The following is an 11074-nucleotide window of genomic DNA, read 5'->3' as shown; positions in this document are numbered from 1 at the left end:
AATAGAATGGTAGTTCTCTCTCCAACACATACTGTATTTAGAACTCTTATTACTAGCTCTTCTATAGAGCTCAAGCACATTACAAAAAGTTAAGTTTTATGATCCCTATTTTAGAGACTGGGAAGCTGAGGCACAGAGAACATGATTCATCCATGACAATTTTGTTTCAGAGCTGGCAACAGAACCCATGCCTCACGGCTCACAATCCAGCATGCTGTCATCAGCATGAAGTTGATCCCATGCAAGACAGCTGTCTTTCTGGTTCCATCCCCCCCAAATACCTAGATTCATGTAAGCCATACATGATCCTCACTTCAAATCAGTGCTGTGTGGGACAAAGATAACAGAAAATCATCTGGTTAGAAATGCACTTGGCATAGGGTGATCTTTTCTAAAATCTGGAGAAAAATTGCACCTCTGCCCACTTAGCATCACAAAGTGATTCCCCTCCCCTCAAAGGCTAATGCTTCAAAAAGCAGGTTAATTTTAATGCAGATGTAACTTTTTTTTTTTTTTTTTTTAATTTAAAAGACCAAGAAAATGTGATTTGTACCACCAGGTGGGTGAGGACAAGTACAGCTTCTCCATAGTGCTGAGTTTAATTTTATTTTTTAGTTAGCTGACTGATGTGTGGTTATGACACTGTGGCTAGAGGTAATTTCTGCTGGGCATTCAGCCTCTAACCCAGAACAATCAGTATCATAGTGCTCTGTGCTTTTGCCTACTTAGTTATGAGCTAAACTGTGGTCTCTCTCCAATTCCAGCTCCCAGACAGGAAGGAAAGTGGGCAGTGCTTGAAGATTCTTGCATTTTCACGGATCATGCTTATGTTTAACACACTCCATACCCAGAGCAGCCAAAAATCCATTTGCTGCAGTCTTCAGGCATATGTAGCTCCCCTAGGGACCAATCCCGGCACAAAGAACTGTTGCTAAAAGTTTAGTGAGGTCATATGTCTGGCAAATCTAATGGCAACAAATTAAACTACTTTTTTAAGAACTTGGCTTAGGGTTTGCCTTGGAGATCCAAAATAAAATCCTTAACCCCTGCTTGTTCTCACCAGAGTAACAAAGAGCAATCTGCAAAACAAGTCCTTCTCACACTATATAGATGTACATTTTGAAATAAGTTTACACACTCCCTTCACTCACTTATCTATTCAATTGCTTCCTGAAGTAGTAGTTTTGTAAAATGGTCATTGCAGATTTTCCAATGCCATGACAATCCTAAATTTAAAAATGAGTGTAGACAGAAATCACTCCAGGGGGTATTTTGTTCTAAGTTCTGTTAAGATACTTTTTCAGTCTTTCTGATTTAACAGAAATCTGGAGCTACGTTAGTAAAGTTAAGTGTGGAATTTCCAAAACCGGCACAGTGAGTTAGGAGGACAAGTCTCATTGAAAATCATTGGCTCTTGTGTGCTTTTGAGAATACAACCTTTAATGCTCAAAAGTATAATTTGAAATATATTGATCAGAGCATTTTTGGTTGAAAGTTTAATAGAAAGAAGCAGCTTCAGAACATATTGTTAGATATGTCCACCCCATCATTATCCTTTTAATCCAGTTATTTAATAGAAGTGTGTGTGTGTCTGTGTACACACACACACACCTTTGAAATTAGTTCACCTTAAAAAAAAGGAAAAAGTCTACATCAAACGTTATAACCAAATTGTTTTTACTGAAAGCCTCCATAAAAATTATACCAATTGTTTAAGTCGCCAAGACATTAATGTATTTATGCTATTAAGGGCAATACAAAGCTACATTTTATAGAGTTTTAGTGGAAAAGTATTTAAGGGAATCAAGAAACTCGAGGAAATTGAAATCTAACTTAAATAAAGCTTAAAAACTTTTTAAAGTGTTCCAAGACATTTGGATTCAATTGATAAGATCCAGTTACAAGTTCTCATTGCATGAAACTACTTTCCATTTTAATATAATTTCTGCTGATCAAATTAGATAAGTTTAAGAACAGCCCTCCTTTAAAAGCAGATTTTCCTTTTTAAAAAAAAAAAATTTCCTCTCTCTGTCAGTAGCAAAGCACTGCAGGGAGTTCAATGAGAATGTAATGGTTTCGCAACAGAAGACCACTGAAAGCTTCTAGAAAAAGCATAAAAATATGGTGGTTAAGGGGGAAAAATATCACTGGATTGATTCCAGTAGATGAATCTAAGTGAAAATAATGATTTCTAAGATTCACAGCTTGGAAATGGAGAAAATAAGCACTCAGTCTGTAGGTTAGACAGAAAGATTCAAATTCATCAGCAAAAGGTGCTTGGAGACCAAACAAAGCTTTTGGCACTTGCAAACCAAAAGGAGTGAAATATACTATGGTAGCTCCAGCTAGAAGAAGTTGGAGATGTGGGCAGTACCAATATAAAAGGAGATAAGGAACTTTCAGGTGCAGAGAGAGAAAATGGAAAAAGTTTTATCCAGATGGAAATAATCAGATATCAGTTGGATTTAACAAGTTTTCAGTAGAATTCAGGAGAACCATCTTCCAAAGAAACAAGTGCAAGGAAGAGAGCTGGTTTTTTATACCCTTGTGTTAAAACAGACATGCCATCAAAGCCTCAGGCAAACTTCCAGAATGCCCTGAGTACATCTGGAGATGGGAGGATTTGGAAAATATGTGGGAGAGGAGTGAGGTCAGGAGTCAGTGCACCTGTCATTACTGCAGTAGGTAGGAGAGTTTCAGCAACCAGCTGAGGCTGGGGCTCATGCAGCTCATTTCTCAAGGTGGGTAGGTAGGAGTGGCCATAGCAAGCAGTTACGTGTATGGGGGCAGGGGGAGGTGAAGGGTGAATTCTGGGAGGAGTACTAAGCAAGCAAGGGGCCTCAGAAGTGCAGGCTCCTGTGCAGCCACATACTGGACACAAGTGCAGAGCCCTGAAAGAATCTATGGGGGAAAATATAGATGTGAACTGAAGTGTCATTCCAGCTATAAAAATATCAAGATAAAACTGGTTTGGGACATTCAGCTAGAAAAAGAAGGAAAGTAAAAGGCTGCACCAACAGTCCTGATATTTATCCTCCTGCCCACAATGCCCTTTAAAAAAACACAAAAAAAAACCCAAAACAGATCAAGCTTTATTAAGGAGAATGCTCCTCAGGACCATATTGTCTCTTACTAGCCGGTACCTCTCATCTAGCTTTAGGCCCTGCTATTTTCCCTTTCTACACACTGCGTAAGAGATGACTTGATCCCACACACAAGAATATGCTCTTTGTGCAAATGACATTCAGATTTTAAAGTGCTCTTCATCAAATTCTCTAGCAGCCATTTGGGACTTGGATGAGGCAAAACCTTCTAAAAGCATGAGTCATGTTTTCCATTTGATGCTTTCTACAGTTTTAGAATAGAGGTGCTCGTCCAGTATTTGGGAATTCTTTGCCTGTGAGCAAACTCCCCCACCAGCGCACACAGACACCTCAACAATAGATCAGCAAATGTGGGACAGCACATTTCAGATGCTTCACATTTCCAGAATGCTCAGATTAACTATTTTAACTCAGCAGCAGCTCTGAGAAGTTAGGATCTGGCCTTCCCCTCCACCCCAGATACAATACCTGTACTCTCAACAGAGCCGGCATGAGACATAAGCAAACTGAGCAATTGCTTATGGCCTCCAAGCAGCTCAAGGGGCCCCCCATTTGTTTTTTATTGTGTTGAGGGTGGTGGTGCAAAAATATTCCTGCTTAGGGCCCCCAATGGGCTAGCACCACCATTGCTCAACAGGTAGTTACGTCAAAGGATCACAAACTGTTATCTGTGTTTAGTACAATAAGAGAATTTTATTCTTACAGTAACAAAAAATGTGTATTTACATATGCCATTGGCTGTACATTTTACTGTAATAAAATAAGTAATTCCATCTGTTAAAAATGATGCACCCAAAGTATTAGAAACACACAACCAAAACCCCAAGCCTCCAGACAATGCTGGCTTTATCAGCCCCTCGTGGAATCAATTCCCCTTGCTATGCATGAGCTTCTGCTGATTCTCAAGACACTCTTTCAGCTTGTCTTCAGTCAGTGTCAGTCTCTGCTCCAGAATGGAAACAGTCTGAAAAGTGAAATAATAAAATAAAGAGTGCTGCTGAATGATGTATGAAGATAAGCCACATGTGGCACCCTTACTGCTCAGTACAGTTGCTAAATATAACTTATCACAAGCTATTCCAGGTCTATTCTACAGGATCAGAAGTTCCAAAAGGGATTAATGCTCAGTAACGTCTATTGAGGGGAATAGGAGTTGCTAAGCTCAATTGAAAATCTGGCCCTAATTTATGGGTGCTTGAGCACTATATGAAAGCATGGGCCCAAATTTCCTCTTCATTTTCGCTCTCTGGTGGAGTGTTGTCCGCCTTTACGTATAAGCAATTTCTGTTTCTAAAATGCCAAATACCAGAGAGCTCATGATATAGGTGTTCACTTAAAGCCCCTGGCATACAGGTGATTTGAGTAGTTATTCCCTTTTTTGTCTTGGATTTCATGTCTTAGTTCCAATTTTTTTTCCCTTTTCCTGATTGCTGTGTCAGTTAGCTTAGAGATGGGCTGCTGACTTATGACAAACAAACAGACCAGAAATGAAATGAAGACAGGCAAAAAGACAACACTTCTAGAGTAGGCACAATTGCAAAAACAATTATAAAAATTCTTAGATACGCTTAACATTGTGTTTGTACCCTCTAAAGACACTGTGATTAATGCCTTCTAAATATGATCACTAGCTGTTTCTCGTAGCTCTAAAATCTAGATATAGAAAGACAGTATGCAGGAAGCATATTTTAATCATATGGAGATAAATGTTCTGCTTGAAGTCAATTATTGATTACTTTGAAGTAATCAAAGAGTCAGCAATGTAAGAGTGCATTTCAAGGACACTAGAGCAGTTGATAATATTGAAATATTAGACAGATATAGAAACCATTAAATATAATCAAACAATTTATGAGAATTTTTAGTTTATCAGTTAAAACCGAATATCAGAAGCCCTATTTTAAACACACAAAATATTCCTCTCTTTTTCCTCATACACACCCACCCACCCAAACAAAATTGGCATTTATCCAATAAACACTGGAAAAATACCAGAAATAATTACTAGTATCCAGGGGCTCCTCTACATGGAGCAGTAATACAGACTATCGGGGTGTGATGTCTAAAGTGCATTAATGTGCTGCTCATTGGTTGGTCTGTGTAGAACCTGCTAGTGTGCACTAAAAGTTCCTCAGTGCACTTTAACACAGTGCAGTTTGAACTAATATCACATTAAAGTGCACTAGGGAACATTATAAAGATTACTCATTACACTCTATTATACAAAAAGAGAAAGTCCCCCCAAAATCCCTATTTTGACATCCACACAGAACTCATGAATTGCTAAAAATAACTCCCCCAAATGCAATTAATAAATCCTAAAAACAGAAGCCCTACCTATAAATGGACTTCTGTGTGAAAAAGATGTTTTGTATCATTGACATTACTTTTAGTAAAGAAACTCAAGTAACTAGGAAAACATCACGGTATTTAACATCAGTGTATTTTGTAAACCAGTGCTATGAAAGTCCCCGCAAAATTATTTTGAAGTGTTGTAAATTATAATCTATTTGTATGTAGAAGCACAAGTGAAGGTACCAAGGCACTCTACTGCCCTTTTACCATACTAAATGTGGTAGCTACACTGAAATTCAGAGTATGGATGGAACAAAAAGAAATACAGTGAGCTGGTAAAAATGCTGGGCATATTAAATACTGTGCAGAACTCCCTCAAACCACCGCTACAACTCAACATCCAGTCATGACATTTAACCAATAGACAACAAGCCTCCTCACCCTTTATAGTTTACCTCTACCACCCATAAATGATCTGTTAATTTCTATTGCAAGTTATTTACAGCAGGACTGCATTGTGCTACTCCAGTTACAGAAATGTTTACAGTAAACACATCAGTCCTGCATTATTTTATGTTTCCACTGCCCCTCATATTAGTCTCTTATTTTAAGGCTTTGTCTTGTATCATATTACTCATTCGGGCCTGGGAAGTTGAAAGCTATGATGGGCTTTAAGACTTGTGACTCTACAGGGACAGGATTTCACCTAATTGCAGTCAATGGAAGTTTTGCCATTTATAATCAGTCAAGTCAGCTTGATTAGCCACAATGTGTGAAATCCTATCTAGCTACTAGCTGTCTGAAGGAGGAACAGGGAAGAACCCACAGAGGAGGGCAGAAATCTACAATGGGTTAAGGATGTGTTCTGGGTGTATCAATGATCGCATGATTACAAACTGTGGCAACACAGGATCCATACAACAAATGGGATTGTTTAAACAAAAACCAAAACAAACTTATTTAGTTAGCAATTAAACAAATGTAAGTCAAACACAACCATTTCCTGCTCCAGTGTATACAATCTCAATTCTAATAAACCTAAAATAAAATTTTTCTTGGAAGTGGCAATATGGAAAAATAGCCAAAAGCAACACAGAAAATGCATCAAATGCAGAAAGTGAAAAATCAGAATCCATAAATATAGGTTTAAAATCTTCTGACTACAATTGTGTAGGTGCTAAAACTGTTCAAAAGCAACTACTGTGACAGACACTGAAGAGACGCTTCTATTCAATTAACAGTTGTTACGGTTTTTTGCTACTTTTTTTTTTTCCAATTTAAAATAGTCCTTTATGGCAGGTAAAAGGAATTGCACACCATTAAGTTTGCTATATGTTGTTCTTCTTGCTTTCAGATTGTATTACTTGTCATAATTAAACCTAAATGAGAAAAATATTGCCAGCTAAAATAAACCAGAATTCATTTTTACACAAAGCCACATACTCAACTTAAAAAAAGAGTTCTGATCACCAAATGCTCTCATGTTGTAAGAATATACAGTCACTACTACATATCATACAGTAAAAGCTTAAAAAACAGATAATTTATTAGTCTGGCAGAAAGGGGACATAATCAAGGACTAAAATCAGGGAGGAAAAATCACAATGTGTGTAAAATTATTTTGAAGCTGTCAATAAAAAAAAAGATGTAACTGTTTCCTGAACAGACTCTAAACAGTGGAGCAGAATTTAAGACTTTCGGCAGAAAAAAATTTGATTCAATACAATTTCTACTAACCCTCCCAATCTTTTTTGCAATGTTCCTCTACTGTAACCCTCAAATGTGTAGTTTAGAAGAGTTAGAGTCAAAACTTGACTGGGTTATGGGCCCTCACACTGCAAGATTTCCCATTATCTATTAAATGTTTATTATATATTAAAATGCAACATGTCTTATCTTGCACTTTGTTATTTTGATACATATCTAATTTTTAGAACAGAAGACACTTGCACCAGAGCATCATGCAGCAAAATGTCCTAAAAAATGACAGGACTTTACTTCTATATTATACTATTGTTTCCAGTAATTTTTTTTACCCACAAATCATAATAGGGATTTTTTTTTTCTGGTTGACTATATCCACCCTGAATCCTCCTCATGCAACATGGTGAGCTTGTGCTGTCAATGCTACTAATTTGAATGCATGGAAAATGTTGCTGTTATACATTTCCATCTCTGATTTGCTAAGCAGTAGAAGTATCTAATATACAACAGGTTCAACCTTGAGGCTAAGCATAAGAGCGGTAGTTAGTCCAGATTCTCGTGAAGGTTAGAGCTAAGGAGAAACAGGTGTTAATTCAATTTCAACAGAAACCAGTTTAGTGGCTGTCAAAGGAAAACTAAGCATTTTCCACCTTGCTATTGAAAAACAGAGTCTGGGGGGATTAAGCAGGTCCCATTAGTAATTCCCAATGCACAAAGCATTATAACTATTGGCTACCAACTCCTCAATAAACACAGCAGCAGATCTTGACACAAGAGAGGAATGACACACATCCCTCTGGATAATTGGGAAGTATGATCAGCTCAGCCAGATGACTGGTCATTTCAACAAAACGAAGTTACTTACCAGTAACTGATGTTCTTCGAGATGTGTTGCTCATGTCCATTCCAATATAGGTGATTGCACACCACCGTGCACAGTTCCCGGAACTTTTTCCCTTTAGCAGATCCCGTAGGGTTGGCTCTCGTGCCCCCTGGAATCCCGCACACATACCGCGGAATGAGGCACTGCCGGCTCTACGGCCCCTCAGTTCCTTCTTTCTGCCAACTCCGACAGCAGGGACGGAGGGTGGGTGTGGAATGGACATGAGCAATACATCTCGAAGAACATCAGTTACTGGTAAGTAACCTCGTTTTCTTCTTCGAGTGATTGCTCATGTCCATTCCAATATAGGTGATTAAAAAGCAATACCTTGGAGGTGGGTAGGAGTTGCCGGTGAGCTGCCCTCAGCACGGCTCTGCCGAATCCCGCGTCCTCTCTCGCCTGCTGAACAATGGTGTAGTGGGACGTGAAGGTGTGTACCAACGACCAGGTGGCGGTTTTGCAGATGTCCTACAGAGGCACTCTCTCTAGGAAGGCCGCAGAGGAGGCCTGAGCTCTGGTTGAGTGCGCTATGATGGTTCCCGGAAGTGGCACCTTCACCTGCTCGTAGCAGAACTTGATGCAGGATGTGATCCACATGGAGATGCGCTGGGTGGAGACAGGTGATCCCTTCATCCGTTCCACCACTGCGATGAAGAACTAAATCGATTTCACGAACGGCTTTGTCCTCTCAATGTAGTAAGCCGGGCTCATCTCACTTCCAGCGAATGCCATCTCCGCTCGTCCTCCGAACCATGTGGTTTGGGAAAAAACACTGGGAGAAAAATATCTTGGTTATAATGAAATTGGGAAACCACCTTGGGAAGGAAGGCTGGATGTGGCCTCAACTACATCTTATTTTTATAGAATACCGTATAGGGGGGCTCCGAGGTAACCAGGAAGGCTACCTTCCATGAAACTGAAGCCATGGGCTCAAAGGGGAGAGTCTAGAGAGGACCAGGTTGAGATCCCAGGGAGGCACTGGGTCATGGACCTGCGGATAAAGCCTCTCCACCCCCCTGAGGAACCTGACCAACATAGAATCATAGAATCATAGAATATTAGAGTTGGAAGGGACCTCAGGAGGTCATCTAGTCCAACCCCTGCTCAAAGCAGGACTAGGAAGGCCTCACCTTAAAAACCTCTAAGGATGGAGATTCCACCACCTCCCTAGGTAACCCATTCCAATGCTTCACCACCCTCCTAGTAAAAAACTTTTTCCTAATGTCCAACTTAGACCTCCCGCCCTGCAACTTGAGACCGTTGCTCCTTGTTCGGTCATCTGCCACCACCGAGAACAGCCTAGCCCCATCCTCCCTGGAACCCCCTTTCAGGTAGTTAAAGGCTGCTATCAAATCCCCCCTCACTCTTCTCTTTTGCAGACTAAACAAGCCCAGCTCCCTCAGCCTCTCCTCATAAGTCCTGTGCTCCAGCCCCTAATCATTTTGGTTGCCCTCCGCTGCACTCTCTCCAACTTGTCCACATCCTTTTTGTAGTGGGGGGCCCAAAACTGGACACAATATTCTAAATGCGGCCTCACCAATGCCGAATAGAGGGGAATAATCACTTCCCGTGACCTGCTGGCAATGCCCCTCCTAATGCAGCCCAATATGCCATTAGCCTTCTTGACAACCAGGGCACACTGCTGACTCATATCCAGCTTTTTATCCACCGTTACGCCCAGGTCCTTTTCTGCAGAGGCTGCCCAGCTCGCGGTCCCACTATAGCTGTGCATGGGATTCTTCCTTCCTAAGTGGAGGACTCTGCACTTGTCCTTGTTGAACCTCATTAGATTTCTTTTGGCCCAATCCTCTAGTTTGCTTAGGTCACTCTGCATCCTATCCCTACCCTCCAGGGTATCTACCACTCCCCCCAGCTTAGTGTCGTCCGCAAACTTGCTGAGGGTGCAATCTACCCCATCCTCCAGATCATTAATAAAGATGTTGAACAAAACCGGCCCCAGGACCGACCCCTGGGGCACTCCGCTTGTGACCGGTTGCCAGCTAGACATGGAGCCATTGATCACTACTCGTTGAGCCCTATGCTCTAAAGCCAGTTCTCTATCCATTTTATAGTCCATTCATCCAACCCATACTTCAACTTGCTGATAAGAATACTGTGTGAGACAGTATCAAAAGCTGAAAGTCCAACCATTCCCTACATCCACAGAGCCAGTCACCTCATCATAGAAAGCAATCAGGAAGAACCATGTTGACTGTTCCTGATCTTCCCTCTCCAAGTGCCTTAAAATGGATTCCTTAAGCTTGTGGAAGGCCGAAATGGGCACTATATTTGCCAGGTGAACCCTCAGGGAGGCCAGTGCCAGACCCTAAAGCTTTAGCTGGAACAGGTACTCTTGTCTGTGAGGATCGCCTGAATAGGAAGAGGCTCAGCGGAATACCCCCTCAGGAGGCCAGTGCCAGACCCTCTGCCCAGCAGGTAAACTGCTTCCATTTAGCCCCATACATGACCTGTGTTGAAGGCTTTCTGCAGCCCAGCAGGACTTGTTGGACCTGCACCGAGCAGGCTATTTCTCCCTCCGTCAGCCACAGAGCCTCCAGGCCGTGAGGTGCAGGGAGTCCAGGTTGGGGTGTAGCAGGTGGCTGTGGTCCTGGGAGAGAAGGTCGTGCCGTCTTGGGAGCTCCACGGTCAGGGTGATCAACAGGTCCATCAACATACTGAACCAATGCTGTCTCAGCCAGGCCAGGGCGATGAATATCACATCTGCCCTATCCCTCTCGATTTTCAAGAGAACTTTGGGCAGGAGCGGAATGGGTGGAAACACATACATTAGGAACACGTCAAATATCGATCCCGGCTCGTGACCCCAGAGTGAGCAGAACCTCGGGCACTTCTTGTTCCAGGACGACGCGAACAAGTCCAGTTGGGGAACACCCCACTCGTGGAATATTAAAGTCACGACCTCCGGGTGCAACGACCAGTCGTGGCGAGGTAGAAAGGACCTGCTGAGGTGATCCGCCTCATCGTTCTTCACCCCCGGGAGGTGAGAGGCAGACAAGTAGAAGTCCTGCCTCACTGCAAAGTCCCACAGGCAGATGGCCTCCTGGCAGAGGGCCGAGGAGCACGCTCC

At 41.8% G+C, this 11074-nt stretch overlaps 1 protein-coding gene across 1 annotated transcript in view; it reads right to left on the bottom strand.

Moving 5' to 3' along the window:
- Nucleotides 1–3768: 3768 nt before the first annotated feature.
- Nucleotides 3769–11074, bottom strand: part of POC1A (POC1 centriolar protein A) — a 95118-nt gene continuing 87812 nt past the window's right edge. The window contains exon 11 of the mRNA XM_067568104.1: nt 3769–4068. Coding sequence (XP_067424205.1) covers nt 3970–4068 — 99 coding nt within the window. The 3' untranslated portion in view covers nt 3769–3969. The remainder of the gene's footprint in view (nt 4069–11074) is intronic.

Source organism: Emydura macquarii, unplaced genomic scaffold (assembly GCF_026122565.2).
Source record: "Emydura macquarii macquarii isolate MOO-44397 ecotype Brisbane River unplaced genomic scaffold, CSIRO-AGI_Emac_v2 contig_2846, whole genome shotgun sequence".
Classification (NCBI taxonomy): domain Eukaryota; kingdom Metazoa; phylum Chordata; order Testudines; family Chelidae; genus Emydura; species Emydura macquarii.
This window is presented reverse-complemented; position numbering and strand designations above follow the sequence as displayed.